The following is a 23,341-nucleotide window of genomic DNA, read 5'->3' on the forward strand; positions in this document are numbered from 1 at the left end:
CCGCCTGGGGTGAGCCCGGCCCCGCCCCGCGGAAGCCAGGACCGCACCACGCGCGCGCCCGGGGCCACGTGACCCCGAGTCACGGGACCGCGCCCGGCCTGCCATGGCGTTGGTGCCCAGCGGGCCCGGGGCAGCGCCTGCACCTGGCGCCCGGTTTTTCTGCACCGCGGGGCGCGGCCTGGAGCCCTTTCTGATGCGGGAGGTGCGGGCGCGGCTGGGGGCCACGCAGGTGAGTCGGCCTCGCTGCGCGCCGGGGAGGGAAGGGGCGGCAGTGCGCCCTCTGCCCTGCGCCCTCTCGCCTGCCGGCACCCACTCTTGCCTGCCGGTGCGCCCTCTGTCCTGCCGGTGCCCCCTCTCGCCTGCCGGTGCCCCTTCTCACCTGCCGGCGCGCCCTCTGTCCTGCCGGTGCCCCCTCTAGCCTGCCAGTTCGCCCTCTAGCCTGCCGGTGCCCCCTCTATCCCTCTCCCGGCTCGCAGCCACCAGGCCCACCTAGGCGACGGTCCCCTAATTACTGCAGGAAGGAACCGCCCATCATTTTCCCTACACCTATGTTACCGCACATCTGTCACTGCTCAAGTTTATTTTTTTTCCCAGGGGGTTGAAGCAGGTTCCTTTTTAGATTCTTTAAAAGTATTTGATCGTGCCTATAATTAGAATCAGACCTGTCAGTGAGAGTCCCTTCTCCATCCTTTAACAGCACATATGTGTAACCTTCAGGTTTAGTTACTCCTGTCAGTTTCCTGACAGTGATTGTATTCACCTCCTAAGATTGTCTGAGGGATTAAATCGAGTAGGGTGTGTAGTGTACACCTTAAACACGTAGTAAATAGTAGCCAGGAAAATAATGTACTCCTGGAGGCCTCATGGTCCAACTTCCGGAGGAATTTATCTGTTAATTTCAGTGATATGAACAAGGTTTTGACCATATTAGGTTCTGGAACTTGCTGAACAGTACTTTAATGGAGTATCTGACTGATATATTATTGGAAAAGGAAAGATTACCAAATGAAAGTGACCACTTCATTCTGGCAGTTCCTTGTGTTTGGAAGCCCAGGAGAATTTCTGCAGTAAGGGGTGAGGATAGAAGCGGTCATGAAGAATAGCAACAGTTTTGATAAATGTCATGCCATTTGTGGTTTTGGTCACAGAATTTAATAGGGTGTTGGATGTAGCTACTCTTAAAAAGTAACTATATAATAACTGCTGACATTAACTAAGCATTTAATATCTGTCAGGTTCTACAGATTTGTAAGTCCTTGCTCTATGCACTTGCTTTATTTTCACAACAACCCTTAAAGATAGCATCTACATTTAGCAGAAGAAGAAAATGAGCACAGATAAGTCTCATTTCAAGTCTTTATTCAAGTCAGGCATCCAGAAAATGGCAGAACTGGAATTTCTACACACTGGAGTTTGCAAAGCCAGGCATGAGTATACATATAACCTTATACATAGCAGGCCCCAGTTCCTTAACTGTTATGTGGCCATGATATAATGGTGCACTGATATTATTTTAAACATTAACTTAGAGTTCTTGCACAATCTGAGTATTTAGGAGTATTAGAAAAAAGACCATCTCTACTTGTTCTTCGTCTTCTCTAGAAACAAAAATGACATAGGCAAGTGATAACTATAGCAAGAAAACTCAGGTATGGGGGGAAATTTCTTGGCAGTGACAGTAATTAAATTCCAAGAGAACTGGGAATTTCCATATTTTGATCTTGTATATTTTAAGGATGGATATGCCTGAAAATGGGATTGGAACAAATAACCTCTGAAATTCCAGTTTCTCTAATTCTCCAATTTATCAAAGTTAAGTCGACCATGAGGTACCAATGTTAGCATCTAACATCTGTTAAGCACTTAAAATATGTGAGACAGTTTATGTACATGATATGATTTAATCCTCAAAGAATCCTATGTAGTAGATTTTAATCTCCATTTTACAAAGAAATAGAGATGGTGCTCTGAGGTGGAGCGGATCTTGTGTCTGAATCTCTCTAAGTTTCAAAGCCCATGTGCTTCACCACTACCCTAAATCACCATGGGAAACTGCCCTGAAACACTGAATGTTGGTTATTTCCATAACAGCATGGTAAAGTGTGTGGTTTTTAGAGTCAAAAGACAGCTTCACTTCTTATGTCTTCCATTAACAAATTTGTAAGTTTGAGCAAATTAGTTACATTTCTGGGCCTCACTTTCCTTGGATATAAGAAAACAGCATAAACCCATCAAGGTCCATCCACCTTTTCACAAATGTCAAAGTTTTATCTTTTCATAACTGCATAGTTTTCCACTGTGTATGTTTACCACTTCTTTATCTGCTCATCTATCTGTCATCATTAGCCACTTGGGTTGTTTCCCTATCTTGGCTGTTGTGAATAGAGCTTCAGTAAACATGGGGTGCCTGTATCTTTTTGAATCAGTGTTCTCATATCTTTGTACCCCATGTTATTTTGAATGAAATCCGAGGTATCATTTGCAAATAGGTAACTATTTGCATATGTATTCATAATATTAAGGACTGTTTATATAGCGTTGTATATTTAATATAATAATGACTTTTAGAAAAGACAATCCACAATATCACACCTAAAAAGTAGTGGTTCCTTATCATCAAATCATTTAGTCAGTGATTCAAATAAGATCCAAGCATTGTGATCAATGCTCTTTTAAATCCATAGATTTATGGATTTCCCCTCCATCCCTTCATTCTCCTTGTTTAACTGTTTTAAGCTGAGTTCTTTGTTCCCTAGTCTAGCAAGGGTCAGCAGAACTTTTCTGTAAAAGGCCAGGTAGTGAATATTTTAGGCTTTGTGGATCACTTTGTGGTTTCTGTTATATTTTCTTTGTTTGCACTAAAATTCATTTCTCTTCTACATTAAAATATAGTACCTATCATCATAAAGAATAAGTTGTTAAAATGTTTTATATATGATTATTTGCTTCTCACAGTGATTGTTTTACAGTTTAGAAAACTGCTTCTGATTGCATGCTTATTACATGTAAAAAGAATGTAGGCCTTGTGTTAATTTTGTTTTTTTTAAAGATTTATTTATTTATTTATACAAGCACTGGGTACAGTCAGAAGCATGGGAGGGTGAGAGAATTCACCAGAACCAGAGCGGGGAGCAGAGCAGACAGAAGTACCAAAGTACACTGCTGAGGGGAGCAGCGGGCGGCAGAAGAGGTCTACGCACCCTGTGGGACCCTCCTCCAGTGGCCGTGAGCAGCCGGGGATCGAACCGGCACTGCAGAGGCTGCGGGCAGCCTCACAACCCAGCTCTCAACCGCTGCACCACCAGGGAGGTCCCCTTGTGTTAATTTTTAAATAAGGAGAATATTTAGTATTTGGGTTTTCATTGGTGCCAACTTAGAGCTTCTTCAACAGAAAGTCTTCTTTGTCAAACTAGCATGGTAACTCCAGAAATTATCATCCCAAATACTTAATTAGACCACGTCAGAATAAAAAGACAAAAAATCCGGCCTCCCTGGTGGCGCAAGGGGTTAAGCACTGCACTGTAAAGCAATCCACAGCCTCTGCAGCAGGAGTTCCATCCCCAGCCAGGGAGCAACCCACATGGCTCAGCAGACCTCTCCTGTGTCGCCCACTGCTCCCCTCAGCAGTGTATTTCAGCCAGCCTGCCTATTCTGTTCCCTACTCTATCTCTGGTGAATCCTCTCAACCCCTGTATCTCTGGCTTGTACCCCACCTCTTGTATGCATAAATAAATAAATCTTTAAAAAAAAAAAAAAAAGAAAAAATCTTGGGATTCAAGTTCCCATGGAATGGGATATAACTAGACTCATGGGACTCTCCAAATTCCCGGTGCCTTCTTTCTAAGAGATGACTTAGAATAGTCAACCCATGACCTCTACTAATCGGAGAATTCCAGGATAATTCTGAAATTCATCCATTCATTTCTGCCTTTCCTGAATTTAAGGGGGTTGGCTTGACCCAAATGGTATAGGATTCCATGGGCATTCCATTTGCTCTGCCTCATTAGACTCCCTGTGAGTAAGTACTCTTTTTATTTTCCTTTCTTCCGTTTTTACCACCTATCCATCCTATCTTCAGAGCATTTGATGCAAACATATTTCTCCTACTATCCATTTCCTAGTTCCCATGATCAAGTGTCTCATTATTTCTACCTCAGTTATCTACTTCTCCCTCTGGCATCACATTCTAGACTGTCTTTTATGCCACTTCCAAAGTAATTTTTTCTGCCTGCTAATTCAGTGCTGTCACAGTTTTCATCAAAAATCTATAATGGTCACCGTTACCATCTGTGGAACTCCAGATTTCATGACCATTTATCAAGCTGGCCCTCGCTGTGCCATCCGTCCACCTGACACTATCAGTCAGCTTAACACAAAGGTGGCCAGGCTCACTTCCAGTGCACTGCAGGCGTGCTTTCTCTCCCACCTCTGCATCTTGTCTTTGTTCTCTTGTTAGAATCCCTCTTCCCAGATCTCCTACGAGTCTTCCCTGGGATTTTCACTAGTGATAACTTTCATAATCAGTGGTACTTATTGTGCCTACAGCTGATTAATGCATTTAGTTAAAATTTCTTAGATTTCTTCTGAGTTTAACCCAGTGACTTATGTAAATTTTGCATTTTAATTTGTATGTCAATGTATGCCTATTTTACATTATTACTCATTTTTAGGATATGTGCAGTATGATTCCTCAGAGACCACAAGGTAGATGTTCAATAGATATCTATTTTTTTTTCCTATCTCTAGGTTGAATATCTTTCAGGAAAAGTTTTTTTCACCACTTGTTCTGACTTGAGTATGCTGAAAAAATTAAAATCTGCAGAACGATTATTTTTGCTGATTAAAAAGCAGTTTCCACTTACTGTCTCCTCTGCAAGTAAAGGTATGGTGTATGCCTATTACTTCTACCTACCCACATGATATTATACTCCTAATCTGTAGCCATTTCACATTTTTAAGATTCATATCTGTGGGATCAGTAATTATGTATTTTTCTGTATTTCCTGATTTATTATTGCCTAATTGTAGTAGAGTCTGTCTCCTCTCTGCAATGTGCTGCTTGTGTTTTGAGACTTTAGTGTCCTAAACTACATTTCTTATGTGGTCAGTTGTGCTTATTTAGATTCAGAGGCATGTAATAATTCAGAATTCATTGTTTTAATAAATTGACCAAAGCTGTCACCTCATAAATTTTAAAGGATATAACTGGAAAATACTACATAGTAAAGTTTCCTGTTTTGAGAACCTTAAATGTTTTGAGCAAACATATACCCATCTATAATGCATTAGAGTTAAAGGGAGCTTAAGAAATTTCCTGTCTACTCCCCAATTTTATAAATATGCCACTAAAATAATTTAAGCAACAAAAAAGGGTCAGACTGCTGGAATAGAGTTCATGTAATCCTATAGTCTAAAAAACTATGACAAGAAAGATACAAATAGCAAGAAATTAAGACAAAACAAAAAAAGATTATTTTTGGAAGAAATATTAAGGTTTTTATATTGTGAGGTGAGTGTAATTTCATGTCAGTATTCCATACACACTGCAGAGAACTACAGTGATTACTCTGGGATTATTTTAATGATCCATGTTGATCAAGAAAAGATTATGTTTTTATTAGGCATGCTAGCATGCTAGCAGTCTATAAGTTATGTACACCTGAAGTGTTACTTTATGGAAAACTTGTGCTAATATTATCTGATCTAAAATAGTCCCGAGGTCAGTAACTCTGTTTCTGGGCTCTCAGCTTTGCAATTTATCCTATGTTTTTCAAAAACTTAGTTTTTTAGCATGATCAGCCTTATTTCGAAAACTGATGCAATACTCTAGGGCCTATGCATACCTCGAAGAGATACATATATACTTATAGGACAAATGATCTTGCTAAGGTATATGGTGATTCTATAGGAATTTTAACAATATTGATAAGTATGGAACGTAAGAATGAACAGTATTCTTATGTTAAATAATATAAATTCCACATGAAAGTGAAGTCAGTGTTCATGTAGCAATTAAATAAAATGTATTAAAATAAAACTTAAAGGGATGTAATAAAACTTATAAAGAAATAAAGGTAATGGGCTTTGGGGTATGATAAATGTTATAGACCTTCTTAAAACTCCAATATAGGATAAACTGAGAATTTATTTACTTAGGAAAAATATTTAATGAAATACAAAAACTTATAAATGATGATCCAGAAAGTTGGTTGAATGCCATTTCCATTTGGAAAAATCTTCTTGAACTTGATGCAAAAAAGGAAAAATTTCCTCAAAAAGATGCTAACCCATTAAAAAGGAAAGTGGGAGAAAATGACATCATCGTTGCTAAGAAATTAAAAACAGGACAAATGAAAGAAATGGAGAGCACAGAATGCCAGCTGGAAAAAGAAGTAGAAGAAACACTGGAGCAAGAAGATTTTATCACTGAAAGAGAGCCATTTCAAGAAGAATTTCAGAATGATGGAGCTGAAGCAGTTAATACCCAGAATGACTTGACTTTCAGAGTTTCTTGTCGTTGCAGTGGAGCAATTGCAAAGACCTTTACTGCACAGGTACGCTCACCTTCTGAGGTGGGCTCCCCATTTTCTTAAAGAATTCATTACTCTTTCCATCTAAAATGAGTCCTTTCACAGGATAGATGCAGACAGGTAACTAGGCCTAACCTCATACAACTAAATCTCTTTAAAAATAGTTTTCCTTCTGGTGCTTAAAAGGAAGAGTATGCCATTCCACATCATCACATCCTTTCACTTTCTCCCTTAAAGTTTGCTCACACTCAGGGGTACCCTTTGCATTTGGAATATCCCAATCCTACACTCTTTATGTTTCTGTTTAGCATAGTTCTGTACTTACTGAGTGGCTGCTCTGCACCGGCCTCTGTATGTGTGATTGTCACCAAGACCCAGACTGCAAATACACAAATGCACTGGAGGTCTCAACTATATAGAGGTCAAAACCCACAGTTTTCCTCACAAAACCTTGTCAGTTGACTCTTAGAAAGTTCAGTGAAATAAAATGAAGGGCATAGTTTAGAGTATGTTAGCCGACCTTGAAATCAGAGATCCTAAAATTTTAGTCTAATGCTACTTATCTGGTTATTTTTAAACAGAAAGCATTGCAGTTTCTAAGATAGTCTATTTCCTAAAACCCAGAATGACCATGTCTGTGTGATCATAACATGGTTATTTCATGCATCTAAAATTTCAAGGGTAGAAGTGACACATGAGCAGATATTAATGTGTTGGGTAGTGGGAGAGGTAAAATGCAACCTTGAAAAGAAAATGCTTAAATGTCATAATTAATACTGTAACCCTAAATTACTACCAGATTATCTGACTGGATTTTCTACAGATGCTTAGTTTTTGCTTCCACTTAAACTTAAATTTTCTCATTTTGGCATTCTTTTCTATAACTTACTGCTTTTGCAGGAGATGGGAAGAGTAATTGGAATTGCTCTTATGAAACAGTTTGGATGGAAAGCAGATTTGAGGACTCCAAGTATAGAGGTACTGAATGGTCACTTTATTTTCCATGCTTATGACCTAATTCTTTAAAAAACAATGTCAGCTCTTCTTACTGTACTCTTCAGTTTTGCTTTAGAGTTTTAAAAAGCATGTCTGCATGGACCTAGCAGTCTGTTTCTCTTCAGTAGTTAGAGTAATACAATTTTGCTAGTCATTTTTACTGTGAAAATGTATCCATATAAGAGATTTCAGAAGGAAATTGTCTTGTCACAGTTGAGCTGAAAAACATTTATTTTAAGGTTCAGAGATGTTCTGTATACCCACTATCATAGCTAAAAAGTCTCTAAATAAGAAATTCCCAGCTGTAAAAAAAAAAATGCTCAAAATTCAGTAATAGTGGTTTGTTGGGGTTATGAGATTTGTTTTCTTTTTCTCCATTAAAATTAATTTCCCTAGTTTTGATTAGAACAAAGTAAAACATAAGGGGAAATATTCTAACTATAAAAAATATTCTGTGCTTTTTTTTTTAAACTATTGTTGGGTATTTTACATGATTCATTAATCATAAATTTATTGTCAGAGGGCTTTAAATGAAGTGCTAATTTGCCAATATCAGAACATTTTATATTGCATTATTTTTTAATTTTTTTGTTTAATATTTCTTTTTTTTTTTTTTTTTTTTTTTTTTAAAGATTTTTTTTTTTATAGAGGCATGTTTTATTTATTTGTTTGTTTGTTTGTTTTGTTTATACAAGCACTGGGTACAGTCAGAAGCGCGGGAGGGTGAGAGAATTCACCAGAGCCAGAGCGGGGAGCAGAGCAGGCAGAAGGACCGAAGCACACTGCTGAGGGGAGCAGCGGGCGGCAGGAGAGGTCTGCGCGCCATGTGGGACCCTCCTCTGGTGGCCGGGGAGCAGCCGGGGATTGAACGCGCAGCAGAGGCTGCGGGCAGCGTCGCAACCCAGCACTCAACCGCTGCGCCATCGGGGAGGCCCCTTTTTGTTTAATATTTCTCACTTTAAAAAAGTAATTTATGTTTAGTGGACTATGATGGAAGATTTTGGTGCTTTGGTGGTGAGTGTGGCATGGTAACATGCATTTGTAGAGGTGTGAACCTGTACCCCTATGTTATACAGTGTTGTAAATTAACATTACCTCTAAAACATAATTTTTATCAAAAAAGAAAACAATAAAAAGTAATTTATAAGTATATATCCTTTGTTGCTTTCATGCAAAATATTTTACTCCAACAGTTTTTTTGACATAAGGATGTCATTTCCTCCTTTCATTTCCTCCCTTCCATTTCTCTTATCTTCTGCTCTCCTGGTGTCCTCATCTTGATTCCATCTCCCTGGCTCAGAATTACAGTTTTCTGATAGTTTAGGTCATAAATGAATGCAGCTAATTTAATTCCTAGTAGCCATTCATTCCTAGTAGCCTAGTGCAATTCATAGTAGCTATTATTGTGTAGAAATAATCAACACAAAATTGACAGCACTAAAATCACACATACGAAAATTTATGAGCAAAATTGTTACAACAATCAAATCTTTACAATTTTTTTTGCAAAATTAATAGAAAACAGTTACAGTAGAAGAAGCTATTCTTAACATGTGCTATATAAAAATCAGTATATCATACCTAGGTGAATTTGAAATAAAAAGAAATTAGTCTCAATAACTTTGCTAAAATAATATAAAAAATGGGAACATTTTGCTCTGTTAATCGAGGGGTTAAGTTGACTAAGTAGAGTTCATTCCAGATCATTCTTTTCTTAATGAAAATTTATCATATTGGAATAATTCTGATTAAACTGCTTATACTAAAAATAATCTTAGAGTAAAAATAGCAAGGTTCGATGACACCTGAGGTCAAACAGCAGTTAAAATATATCATAACCTCATCTGACTATAAAAATAATATTCTAACTTTTAAACTTTATGTGAGCTACACATCTGTTTGAACCTAAGAGAAGAAAGGAAGGGAGAGGAAGAAACTCACCTAGAGAAACAAGGGAAATATTTTGCTACCATATATTTGACCTGTAGAAGGTTTTCTTCTGTTACTCTGAAAGTATGTGTAACTTTTAATAGTGTCATGTGGCCTCAAGTCTTATTTGAGCTTAGAATTAGTTTGGAGTTAGGAAGTATTTTCTAACCCCAAATGCTGAAAAGTCCGAATCACTTATGGTAATTCAGAGAACTGGGAAGAAAATTGACCTTGAGTTCTTTATAAAGTGATTCTTCATATAACCTGTATACCAAATTGACCTCAAAATTTTCTATGAAATATACTGAAAATTTGCTTTGCTTCTACTCAAGGAAATAGGATTTTTTTTTTAGACCTGACAAAAAGGCATTGGAATTTTTTATTAAAATATGGGTTCCATGGGTTCAAAATGGAAGTTTTCAAATTGTCAATAATTTGGTAATGCATTCCCTATTCCATTTCTAACAATTTTATTTGCTCTTTCAGATCTTTATACATCTAAATGACATTTACTCTGTGGTGGGAATTCCTGTCTTCAGGTAACTATCAAATGTTAAGCTTCAGTTTTGTCCCTTAGGAGAGTTTGTAAAATTATGAACTTTATGCTTTTCATATTTATAGTATGAAAACTGGGCAGGGGGTGGGAAGCATTTTTTTATTTCCAGCAGGTACAGTGTTTTCATGGAGCTTACTGGATATGATTCAATCTGACCAGTTAGAGCTCTGAAAGATTTGATCACAGAAGTGCATAATTACATGATTCATACTTAAAATTATATTTAATTATTTCAAATATTAAATAATTTTCACAGGTCCATATTTAAACTAAAATTTTTAATCTGTTAGCATCCTAGAATTTTAATTAAAAAATTCAGCACAGTTCTTAAAAATCACCTTGGACATTTTATCACTATTCTTTTATTGTGGGAAAGGATTACAAGTTTTTAAGATCTTCTTCAGGTATCTGTCTAGTCTTGCAGGAGTCCTTATAATAATAAAAGTGATTCATTTCCTTATTCAAAACCATTTGTTGCTTATCATACAACACATACTTTTTTTAGATGCTTTGAGAGAAGTAAAAGGTAGTTGGATAAAAAAATGATTTCTGATTTCTTGGGAACAAGTTAATACTGTTGGCCTCTTCATATCTCTGTTTTCATAGCACTGTCTACACAGTATATAGTATATAGTAATTTAAATACCCTTCTCTAGGTGATTCGACGCATCCATAAAGGTCTTAGGAAAATATCCCATTTGCCCTGAGCTCACATTTATGCAGCTACAAACTTGAACCCGAAGGTCAAGAAGATTGCTTACTGTTATTGGAATAGCTTTTATCAACCAACCAATGGTCAGTGACAGTTAGGCAAGTGCTGAGAACATTGTAGAAGTTCAAGGAATGTTGAGTGATTGAAGGCTTGCCGTGTGCATATGGTAGATTCCAGCAGCATCTAGATTACAAATCACGAGCTAAGTATTTCTTCTCACCTTAATGCCCATGAAGACCTCCCTTGCCTCAATGCCCTGTTGGTTTCCCTTAGCTCCCCCTACCCTGAATCTTTACAAGTTCTTCCAGACCAAACCTAACACATTGCCGTACACCTACATCTAAGATGTGTCCAGGTTACTCTATCCAAGACTTTTTGAAGCCCTAGACCCTAAGCCCTGCAAAATATTTATAAAACTGATTGACTTTAATTTGAACAGTTTTGCTTACCTGTTTTTTTTAATTACTCCATAATAGTTGTAGACAAGGTGGGGGAAACTGAAAGATGGCCACATGTCAACCTAGAATAATTTTGACGTTACCAAATATAAGGGTAAGAAAAACTGATGAAACAGTAAAGTATGAAGTACATTTTTGGAAAATTCATAAAATAATTAAACATTTTTTAACCCTTGGCTCTTAAAAGAGGAAAACTATGTTTCTAGAATATTAATTTACAAAAAAAAAATCTCATTTCAACAATGCTGACTAAGTACAGCACTGATGTGTTTTGATTCTTCCCACCAAAAAAATAACTGATTTTTAATTTTTAGTCCTATGAAGATGCTAAATTTCATGTTACATATTAACTTAGCAAGTGTAGATATACAGCCTATATAAATGTTTTTTAAAGATATTAAACTTTTCTTAAATTTATTTGGATGCCTTCTAAACACACTCAGGGAGTCAAACTTATGACATTGCAAATAATAGCAGATCATGTACCCAAAAGTTTACAAATAGAAGGTATGTGTCTCAAAATTAAAACTCAGGTCTTGAATGAGTAGTAGCTGAAAAAACAGGTTAGCCAAAGTGCAAACTAGAAAAGGTATTTGTGTGGTGAGGTTAAATCTTCTCTACCTTAGGGAATATTTGAGTGTGTATTGGATGACATGGGTAACATGATCTGTGGGTCTGGACAAGTGAATCATTTTTATTTACAGCATGTTCTTTCACATACAGTAATTTGGGGTGTATCATCAGGCTCTATTCTTTGCAGGGTTCCTCTAGCCAGCAGAGCTTACATCAAGACAGCAGGGCTGAGGTCTACCATCGCCTGGGCAATGGCCTCTCTTGCTGAAATTAAAGTAAGACGTGTGTGTTTCATTCTTACTCATGGCAAGGTCTTTTCCATAATTAATATGCATTCTCTAATTGATGCCTTTTTTTTTTTTTTTGCTTTTTTCCTTTCTTATCCTTTTAATGTTTTCTTTCTTTTTGTTGCCTTTATACTTACAAACTGCCACAGTAATGTTTTTATATATTGTTGGACTACTGAGAGTGTTTGGGCTATGAAAAAGCCAAGTCAAAAGACTGACTATTATTTGCATTCTATTATTTGATTTTTCTGTGGCACAATCTTGTGGCCTGTGAAACCTCTCCCTCTTAAAATTGTTTTTCATTGTACCAGGTTCTCAATCGATTTTTGTAAATGCCTCAAGGACATAGAAAATAATTTCATTTTCTAGTCAAGAAATGTCATCCATGTCTTTGCTTATTGTTTTACTGTCTGCTCAGTTCTGACAGTATTTTGAAATATCATAACATTATTTTATTCTTCAGCTGTGTAGTTTGGTTTAGACACACTGCTGACTGTTGCTTCATCAAGAATTAATGCCTTTTTATTGTTACATAAATTGCTCTTTATCTTGATTAGTGAATTTAAACTTAAATTTCATTGTATCATGAGTATTTTCACTGCTCTCATTTCCTTTGCATAGGTCTGTTTCTTTACCACTGCTTTCGTTTCAGTCTTGTTTTCGGATTGTTTTTTATAAACACACAGCTGTTTCTATCCCGCCCTCATGGTCCCTGTCTGTCAATGAGAAAATTCAGTATTTTCATGGACATATGTGATTGTGCTCCTCCTATTTTACTCTGTTTAACTCCTGTCAATGATTATTCTTTTTATTTTTGTGACTTTGATCAAGTTATTTTATGATCATTTTATTGACCTCCCTGAAGTTAGAGGTTTTATTGTTCTTATCCATTAATGGTTCCTTTTCCTAGCTCTCTTAAATGCATAGGACTCTACTTCAAAACAGGAAATCAGCTCTTTCCTCTGACAACACACTGTTTTTACCACCAAGGCATTCTAATACCCCTATCTTCTCCCTCATCCCTATCATAATCAAAACTAGAGGACTTTTCTCTCTTCTCCCGCTCCAACTTTACTCCTGCCTGCACAGTAAGACATTCCTTTTATTGTTAACTATATTATTGTCTGAACTCTTTCACTTTAGTTAGTTTACTCTTGAATTGCTTTCTTTTTTCTGCTTCTGGAATTCCTGATGAACATGATCAGCTTCTTCAATCTGTTTCTTAATGGCTTATCCTTTCTTATATGATCTCTCTCTTTATATTTTGTCTCGCCATTTTAAGTTGTTCTTGAACATGATCTTCCCAGCTATAACAGGAGTCAGAGAGAGAGGCTTTAAGTATTGCAATTTTGAGCTTAAAAGTCACGGGTTTTTTGCTTTGTAGAGTTGTGTGTGTGATATGTGATTAGTGCTACATTAGAATATCTGTAGAAGCTCCAACTTTTTGCTCAGATATTTATTGGTCTTTTCTAGTAGTTGTGTCTATTATGTGTTCTGAATGTTCTTCCTATTTACTCTCAAGCTACTAAGGGTCTTCCTCCCCTTAGATATGCCATTACTATTATTTTTGATTCTCTGGGGTTCTATTGCGTTTTTTAAAGAATTTTAAATGGGCAGAATCCTATAACTAGCAAAGGACAAATAAAAATCTGCTGCCAGTGAGCTGGGCCACCAGCCATGCTGGGACACTCAGTGAAACTTTCTGTCCCCTGGTCTCTAGGTCCCTGAAGACCAGGTTCTGTCCTTGCTCCAGTGAGTCTCCTCTCTGGGCTCCAGTGCTAGTTTCCAGTCACGCACTAAGCCCATGTGCGGGTCCCCCATGCCCATACCATTTGCTGCTTCTGGGACCCCAGCAGAACCCAGAACTTTTCTTAGTGCCAGTTCCTTCTAGGTCTGCACACACTTGGTTCAGGAAAAGTAAATAGCTTAGTGCCGAACAAAATCAAGAAAACTAGTTTCAGATTACCATTTTCCCAGAATCCATTCTTTTCTTTCTTTTTTAATTTAAATCTTTTGTCCAGATTTCTTTATTAGGAGAGGTACGGTTATAGTTTATTTTTTGCCAGACTGGCAGTGATTTCATCACAATTCATATTTAAATATAAGTTCATATATATAATCACCTACAGATTTGAAATATTACTTTTATCTTGATATAAGTGTATATTTTTCAGAAAAGTAGAAAGTAAAGGATCAAAAATACCCAAGGTGATGCCCAATACTTTTTTGCCTACTGTCAGCTGCCATGCAAGGACCATTGTAAGAAACATTTCTCTAAATGGCCATCAGCCAAGAAGGGCTAGAAAGGATTTACAGGGAGTAGCACAGTGGGGTTTTTTGGGGGGAAGGTAGTGATGACCCACATGAGGGACCCCAGTCCTGACTTTGATCCAGTCCCCTCTTAGAAGCTTGCTACCATAGTAGTACAGTAGGCCATTGCCACTGAAAATGCAATTTAAACATTGCATTGGGGTTGTTCCATTATTGTACGTATTTTTTCTAAACAGTTCTCCTTACATATCATGACAAGTAAGGAAAATCAAGTTCTATAAATCGTCATTGTTATTATAGTAAAAAAATACTTCTCTACTTCTGCCTATGTACCCAAATGTCATGGCTTTAAAAAAGGTTCCACGATAAAATAAAGACATTTAAAGATATTTCAGGTCAGATTACTTCATTGAATGTGGTCCACAGGGGAGGAAGAGCACAGTATTTGGCACATTTTAAGAACTTGACAAAAATTAATTCTCATACCACTATTAAGTAAAAATGCAAAAGAATCATTATTCTTTTGATTTACCACCCCTTCATGGGGGACCTATAGATAGTCTCTTTAGCATTGAGTGCCAGGAGAAACCCTCTCTCTGCTGAAGGACATTTTTTTTCTTTCCATTAGGTGACCTCTGGCTGAAACCGGCCTGTCCACTGAATGCTCTGCTCCCTCTGTAGACACACCAGGGGGCCGCTGGGCCTGGAGGTGGGGTAGGTGTCCTGCTTGTTCTCTTTGTCCCTTCTGCCCCAAATCCTCTCAGTACCTTTAAAGCACATGTGTTCAGATTGCCCCAGTCATACACAGAACTTCCCTAGTATTCCTGTAAAAATGTAGACCATTATTCCTGTCGAGGTTCTTTTTGACCTCAACTTCCACTCTATAACCTGACCCCAGTGTCTTGACTTCTCTGTCTTTAGTGGTCTGCGTTTGTCACACCTTAGACCTTATCATACCCAGAAGTATATACCTTCCAAAAATCTGTTTCAGAAATCCTGCTCTTAAATGCCTCTCTTTCTTGTTCACCTCTTCCACATCCCTAACTCAGTTCTTTAATCCCGTGGGATCCCTGGTCATATGACCCTGCCACTATCCATTACTCAAGCCTGTCCTCATCCACCCTCATAGCTGGGATTTTGTGTTCTCTTATTACAGTCATTTCCTTGTCTTAACTCCCTTGCTTCTTGCTTAACTCTTGCCTACAGAAGAGAACTTCATGCCCTGCTCAGCAAATGGACTAACATGTTGGAATTTCTGCCACATGCTTTTTGCCATATCGTCATTACAATGACTAACTATCCTTGTTTCTCTCCATGAGTTGTGTGCTGGATTCCAATCCTTCTTGCCAACTTAAGAAATTTCTTAAAAGTCATTCTGATAAACATGTATGCACTTTTGCTGTAATAACTTGCAATTTAAAAAAAAACCGTCTCCTGAACCCTCAAGCTGTTTTAACTACCACCCTCTTCCTTTGCTTCCCTCTACAGAAAAACTCTCAACAAATTCTTAAACCTGTACAAATGTCTGTGTGTCAAAATAAAAAATAACTGTGTATAGAATTTTCATAATCTATAATACATTCAATTAGTAAATTGTAGAAAGTAATGAGTTTGTAATATACCACATTTATCATTCATTGGAAGCTAAGAAATGCTCTTTAAAATTGTCTTTCTTGTAAAGGTCAGGAAAAAGTTTAATTCAACACCACATTGTTGAACTGAATTAAAAAGCATGAAGGTTGCATCCTATTTTTGATGTTTTGCATCATTTAATTACTGATTTATCTTTGTGGCTTTATTTTTTTGGTAGAGGGCAAAAAAACTCCACCTGCTAACTTTTTTTCTTTTCCTTTATAATAGTCACTTGGGGGAGGGGCTTTAGTTGGATTTGTTCTTGAATTAATGGACTCTATTTTTATATATAAACTTTTAAGTCACAAAGGTAACTTTGCTTGCAAATAAATCATACAAATATAGGGTTTAGATACTGTTGTTGTACAAACATAGGTGTTAATATGAATCAATATACAAAATTAACTTACATGCTATAGAGAAGACTGCACAGATAATGCCCATCAAAGATTCTAAAGAGTGTCTGATTATTTTATTCACATACTTTTTAATGTGAACTTTACAGTTATTTTTGATGGGTCAAAGAAACATCTAGATATATTATAGATTTTGTAACTTTGTCATAAGAAATAGAAGTCCTGAGTATAGAAAAAAAAAGTTAAAATATTTGTCCATATTTGGTATCACTGTTTCTTTTCCCCTTTTCTTATATCCACTTCCATCAGGCATTCACTGCCAACTCCCCACTGAAACTGTCATCTTACTTAACTAACCTATTTCCACTTTAACATTATCGTCACTCTCCTTTTTGAAGTATCTTTTCCATTTTGTTCCAGGAACACCACTCTAGCTTCTCCATCACTATACACTATGACCTGCTAGATCTTCATCTGCCTAACATCTATACTTAGGAGATCTCTGGGGTCCAGTCCATGAACTTTTTTTTGCTTCCTAGCTGACTCATCCGGTTCTGGTTCTTTAAATATCATCTCTAAGCTGACTAACACTGACCATCCCCATTTATATTTGTAGCCCAAACTCCATGGATGATGTCCAGTGACTCACTTGACATCTATACTTGTTCAAAGCAGTATCTCAAAATTCACATGTCCAGAACTATATTCCTTTGAAGCTTCTTGTCCCCATCTCTTCCCATCTCAGTTAACAGGCAACTCTCTCCTTCCAGTTGTTCACATCAAAAGCTTTAGTTATTTCAGACTGTTATCATTCTTTAAAATTCCACATCAAATATATCTACTTTGAAATATATCTGGAATCCAGCCTCTTCTTCACCACCTTTACCAATACCACTCTTAATTCAAACAACCACCATCTCTTAATTAGATCCCCTACTGGCCTCCTTGTTAACACTCTTTACCCTTCTGTGGTTTTCTAGACCTGTAATATTATATTATGATATTCCTCTCCTCAGAGCCCTCCAGTAGTTTCCCATCCTTCAGAGTAGAATCAGAATCCATACAGAACCTACCAGATCTGACATGACATGACCTCTAGAGTGGGAGTAATGAGTTTTATCTCCAAATCTCTACTGCTCCTCCTGGGTAGAGGTAGAACTACAGTTTCCTGACCCCTTTAAATTAATGTATATCATGTGATTGACAAGCTCTTGTCAGTTAAATGTCAGTGGAGTTGTGTGTGTCATTTCCAGATGGCACCATTAAGAGCCACTGCATAGTCTGTCATGTTTTCTTTCCCTCCGGCACAGTTATGCACACTGCTTCATCAGTTGGCTTCCCAAGTGAGGAGCAGAGACCCCAAGAGGAGCAGAGTCCTAGTGTGGGCACATAACATGAGTTATGTGTTGCTTTACGTCTAAGATTTGGGGGATTGTTGCTACCTACAGCAGCCCATCTTAATGGACTCACCTAGTTGCCTCTTTGATGGCATCATATTTTTCTTCTTACTGTGCTTCGGCCACAGTGACCTCCTTAATATTTAAACCTGCCAAACATACACCTGCCTTTAGACTTTACCAAAATTCCTAATCAAGTATAAAAAAAAACCTGTAGTCTTGAAATATGATTCCTTGAGTTTTAAGTTTTTATTATAATACTTACTATGATAGACTTCATAATGCCAAATCAATATTTCTGTCTATAGGCTGGTGCACTTGTTTTAGATCCAATGTGTGGACTTGGAACAATTCTTTTGGAAGCTGCCAAAGAATGGCCAGTAAGTTCTCAAGTCTGATAAGGGCAATGTATTTACTTTAATCAGTATATGTCTGTGTGTACACACATGTATATTCGCTTACCAATCACAAGGCAATTGTTTATTTTCAGGTTATTATTTTTATAATTGAGTTGCTGTTTACTATAGTTGAAATGGATTATGAAGGGTTAATTGAACTGTCATTTCTTTTTTGAGTGGAAGAACTGGGGTATAGGCCAGAGGTGTAGGGGGTGAGAGGATTCACCAGAGACAGAGTGGGGAACAGAACAGGTAGATTAACTGAAGTACACTGCTAAGGGCAGCATCAGGAGAGACAGGAGAGGTCCGCTGCACCATATGCAGGTCAGCTCCTTGGCCAGGGATTGAACTCAGGCTGCAGCAGTGACAGCACTGAGACTTAACACTTAGGCCACCAGAGAAGTCCCTAATCTGTCTTATTTCTTAAAAGATTATGACATATTTAGGAAAATGTGAATAATTTCAGTAATTAGTTGTGACAGATTATGCTAATCCCCAAATTTTTTAGACATCTGTAATTGCAAAATATTAGCAGATTTTAAAATCTAAACAAAAGCTTTTAATTTTTTGCTGCTGTCTATCATTTTTAAGAAATATAAATGTTTCATATAAATAAATATAAATGTTTTAACCTGAATTAATAAATATATTGATTTCATTTTTACCATTTGGGAAAAGGAAAGTAACTTTCTTAACTACCTAAAATAGACAGTAGTTTTACTTATACTTAAGATGAATTTCTTTCCTCATAGGATGTGAATTATGTGGGTGCTGATGTTAGTAACTCACAGTTACTCGGTGCCTGTGACAATCTGAGAGCTGCAGGCCTTAAGGATAAAGTTGAGTTACTTAAAGCCTCTGTGATAGGTAAGATATTAAAAATGTAAACATTTGGGGAAATGAACATATGTAAATATATTGAGAATCATAATATAAAACAAAACTCACTTGTCATAGATGAAGGTTGAATTATTTATACCCTGTAATATAATCTGCAGGGCTAATAGTTTACTTCTGATTTTATACTTGTAACCTTTTGATGTTTCAAAAGAATCATGATTGAGAGCAACATTTATGTGGTTTTCCTGAGCATTTCAGGGAAAGCGTGTCTTTTTGAGATGTGTTTGTTACCGTGAACCACGTCTCATATCATAATCAAGGATCGCTGGGTATGTCAGACATAAAATAAGGGAAACAGTTAACAATAATATTATTAATAACATTAATTATATTAATTTAAACAGTAATAATGATAATAAATACTCTTTGGATTTCAGATAAACTATATGAAATGTTCTGAATTATCTCACCTCCTTGCCTCACTAGGCGTGAGTAATCCACCCCGTAGCCTGCTAACCTGCCACCTCCAGTGCTGAGACTGGGGGCTTGTGGGGCAGCAGAGGTCATGCTGGGAGTAAAGGGGACACTGCCCCCTATTATTAATGGGGAGTCAATAGTGACAGACATGACTTGAAATTGAACTTGTTGAGTCCAATCAAAAAAGTACTTCCCTAAGACCTATGGCATTTAGATTCTTTTATAGAAACCTTGTGTTCCTTATTTCTTTCTCATTCTCTTAGTACTCCCTTGAGAATGGCACATATTAAAAAAACTAGCAACAACAAATGTTGGCAAGGGTGTGGAGAAAAAGGAACTCTTCTGCACTGTTGGTGGGAGTGCAAACTGGTCCAACCACTTTGGAGAGCTGTGTGGAGATTTCTGGACCTACTAAACATAGAGCTTCCATATGATCTAGCAATTCCACTCCTAGGTATTTACCCAAAGGACACAGAAACATCAATTCCAAAGAGCACCTGCACCCCTATGTTTATAGCAGCACTATTTACAATAGCTAAGCTTTGGAAACAGCCCAAATGCCCAAAAATAGATGACTGGATCAAGAAGATGTGGTACATATATACCATGGAATATTACTCAGCATTCAAAAAAGATAAACACATGCAATTTGCAGCAACATGGATGGCGCTGGAAGGGATCATGCTCAGCGAAAGAAGCCAGAAAGAAAAAGAAAAATACCGGATGGTCTCACTCATAGCAGGAATCTAGAAAACTTAAATAAGGGACCAGGAAAATGAATAACTATAAGAAAGTAAAAATCAAAATCAACAAAAAACTATGAACCAGAGACACTCTATGGGGGGTAGGGGGCAGGAGGGGAGGGATTGGGGTCAAAATAAGGGGGTTGCAATTCTATGGGGAATATAAAAATAAAATTTATTATTAAAAATTTTTTTTAAAAAAATGAGCACACTTAATTCCCAAGAATTAAGAAAACTGTATTCTCCTGGCAGTGTGAGTAGGTAGTAGGTAAGTCCTGATACTGAACCTGTAATCTGGAGGAGTTAGATGTGTTCACTAGACTTTCCCAGATAACTCTGTTGGGGTCTGGGGGAGAGGGGTATTGGGGGGTGGAGGTTAAGTTTTTGCCATTAAAAACATATATCACTTAGGATAATAAAAATTATTTAAATGTTGCATCTCTACAAAATTTGATGTCCTTCAGAATAATTGGAACATCTACCTTATGAATATCTAACTTAATTTCTTAATTTGATGATGGTGGGAAGTGAAGTAAGTAGAAAGTGAAAAACATACTCAGATAATGCAGATTGGCTGCATTATCTTGTGATAACCTAATTTCTGGAAAGAGAATGTAAAGATAAGAAGTTTATACTTAATCAAACACAATGCTGAATTTTGTCTAGTGACTATTGATTATGATTATATAGACTTTTCTCTAGTCCTGGACTTAGGTAGATATTCTTAACCTTTTGAGTCCCCTTAAAAAATACCACAAAAGCCATGGATCATCTCCCTTCAAAACAAGTAGATCTATACATATGAAATTTTATATCTAAATATGAAAAGGGAAATGAAAGTTACAGAACATAGTTTGTAAAAGGTTTTTCCAGACAACTTAATATATTTCTTCCTGGGTCTAGCAACTTTCTGTTCATGTAATATGGTTAGCGAATTGAATTTTCTGCTTAATTTAAAATTCTGCTTAACATGTCATATCATACTGGAAAAACCAATTATCAAAGAACAGAATACTACAGCTAAACCATTTATCTTTAGTGATTCTGAAAGCCCTTCAGGATCTTGTAATTCCTCAGAAAAAAATACTAGCAGTTCTAAATTTTGTTTAATATGCAAAAATAATTCTGTGCCCTTCAGTTTTTTTCTTATATTTAAGTTGTAAATATTTGAACATTCTGTAATAGGATTCTCTGATTTCTGTATTTCAGAATTGCCATTGCCTTCAGAAAGTATCGATATTATTATTTCTGACATTCCATTTGGGAAAAAGTTTAAGTTAGGAAAAGACATCAAAAGCATTCTACAAGAAATGGAAAGGTAAGCTGTTGAATTTATTTCCATAATTTTTGAGCTCTTGGGCATTTAGCTAAAATATATAATAGTTCTTCAGCTATGGTTTGATTAAAAGAATTTCCCAGAATTTTTATAACTTGATTATCGAAGATTTCAAATCAGAAGTTTATAATTGACAGTTATTTCATATCATCCAACATTATACATTTTAGTCCAAAAAAAAAATACCTGATTTTTCAATTGCCTGAATTTGAATATCAGAAATAGTGACCTATATTTCAGTCACTGAGCTAAGTCATTTACATATACTTCTAATCCTCACAAAAACCCTGCCTCCTATGTTAATCCCCCATACTTTACACATGAGAAACTGAGACCCAGAAAAATCAGTCTTCTCAAGATCACACAGCTACCAAACAACAGAACAGCACTCATGGAAGGAGCATTCAGTAGCATGGAATGGACAACACTTTTGTAATTAAAATAAAAATGCAAGCGGTGTTGGGCCTCCCCAGTGGCGCAGCGGTTGAGCGCTGGGTTGCGAAGCTGCCCGCGGCCTCTGTGGAGCCGGTTCGATCCCTGGCTGCTCCCCGGCCACCGGAGGAGGGTCCCACATGGCGTGCAGACCTCTCCTGCCGCCCGCTGCTCCCCTCAGCAGTGTACTTCGGTCCTTCTACCTGCTCTGCTCCCCGCTCTGGCTCTGGTGAATTCTCTCACCCTCCCGCGCTTCTGACTGTACCCAGTGCATGTATAAACAAAACAAACAAACAAACCAGCAAACAAATAAATAAAGCATGCCTCTATAAAAAAAAAAAAAAAAAAATGCAAGCGGTGTTATTCTTACTATGGAGTCTAAGGTCTACCTGAGGGATTATAATCCAATGAAAGTAATTCATGTCAAGGAAGATATTCTGTAAGGAAAATTAAAGTTTGACATGAAGTTTAAGCCCAAATAAGAGAGATTTCACTTCCATCTTGTGAGCTGGATGCCAACACTTCTTGACAGATTATCCTTAGAGATTGGAGTTAAGAAACTTCCCCTGTTGTGCAGTTACCTAACTCTTGATCTGTTACCTGGGAATTCTCTTTCAAGGCAGCATTCATAATTCAGACATTCCCTGACCTCCCTTCTGCCTAATATCACATTCGCCTCAAAAAGATTTTACAGCCCTGACTTTAAGTTTTTTCAATAGTTTTGGAAACACTGATGTCCATGCTCCACCCCTCCCCATCAAGTCTCCAATTTAGTTAGTCTGGGTATAGCCCAGATGTCAACATTTCTTTAAACTCTCAGAAGGTGATTTTTTTGTGCAACCAGGGTTAAAACCACACATAGCCTTCACACCGAATAAGGTAATTCGCCAGCTGCACAATGTGAGACACTGATATGTGTGAGCAGTGACTTACATTTTCATCTGGAGTTTCCCAGAAATAATGGCTTCCCCTGACAATCTAGTGGCACAATTGTAGACTCTCCACAGGCAGCAGGGGGCAGCAATTTGAGCAGACAGTCCTTTCAGCACCAGTAGATTTATACCAGCCCAACTTTCTCTTTACTGGTTTTGGTCTTTATGTGAGGCAGTTGAAACTGAGACAGTGATAGATAATAACTGCCCTCATACTGTGACAGAAAATTTAAATATTTACTTTGAATCGGGATTTGAGATTTTCCACATAATTGGAGTGCCTGAGTAGCGCCAGTGCAAAGTAGACTTATTTGGACATAAAGAACTTCTGTGGCCAGGCTTCCCTACCACCTGCCCATAGCTTTCGTGGTTTGACTTTTGACTTTTTATGGTTTGAGATTTCCAAGGACAGTCGAGCATAAGAGAATGTTGAAGAGTACAGCCAGAATACCTGGACACTCTAACCGTTACTCTTCTTCAGTCATT

General features: G+C 37.3%; 1 protein-coding gene across 3 annotated transcripts in view; it reads left to right on the top strand.

The window, feature by feature from the left end:
* Positions 1-66: 66 nt before the first annotated feature.
* THUMPD2 (THUMP domain containing 2) overlaps positions 67-23,341 on the top strand; it is a 28,437-nt gene continuing 5,162 nt past the window's right edge. Inside the window, exons 1-9 of one of the 3 annotated variants that reach the window (XM_037528174.2) lie at positions 89-229; positions 4,747-4,882; positions 6,157-6,554; positions 7,431-7,508; positions 9,942-9,994; positions 11,942-12,029; positions 18,006-18,077; positions 18,848-18,962; positions 21,365-21,473. In XM_037528174.2, the coding sequence (XP_037384071.1) occupies positions 104-229; positions 4,747-4,882; positions 6,157-6,554; positions 7,431-7,508; positions 9,942-9,994; positions 11,942-12,029; positions 18,006-18,077; positions 18,848-18,962; positions 21,365-21,473 (1,175 nt within the window). In that variant the 5' untranslated portion in view covers positions 89-103. Of the gene's footprint in view, positions 230-4,746; positions 4,883-6,156; positions 6,555-7,430; positions 7,509-9,941; positions 9,995-11,941; positions 12,030-18,005; positions 18,078-18,847; positions 18,963-21,364; positions 21,474-23,341 lie in introns of those variants that run through there. The other 2 variants (XM_037528175.2, XM_054701183.1) reach the window with 2 other exon arrangements.

This window comes from Talpa occidentalis, unplaced genomic scaffold (genome assembly GCF_014898055.3).
Source record: "Talpa occidentalis isolate TD23 unplaced genomic scaffold, MPIMG_talOcc4v2.1 talOcc4.5, whole genome shotgun sequence".
NCBI classification, from domain to species: Eukaryota; Metazoa; Chordata; class Mammalia; order Eulipotyphla; family Talpidae; genus Talpa; species Talpa occidentalis.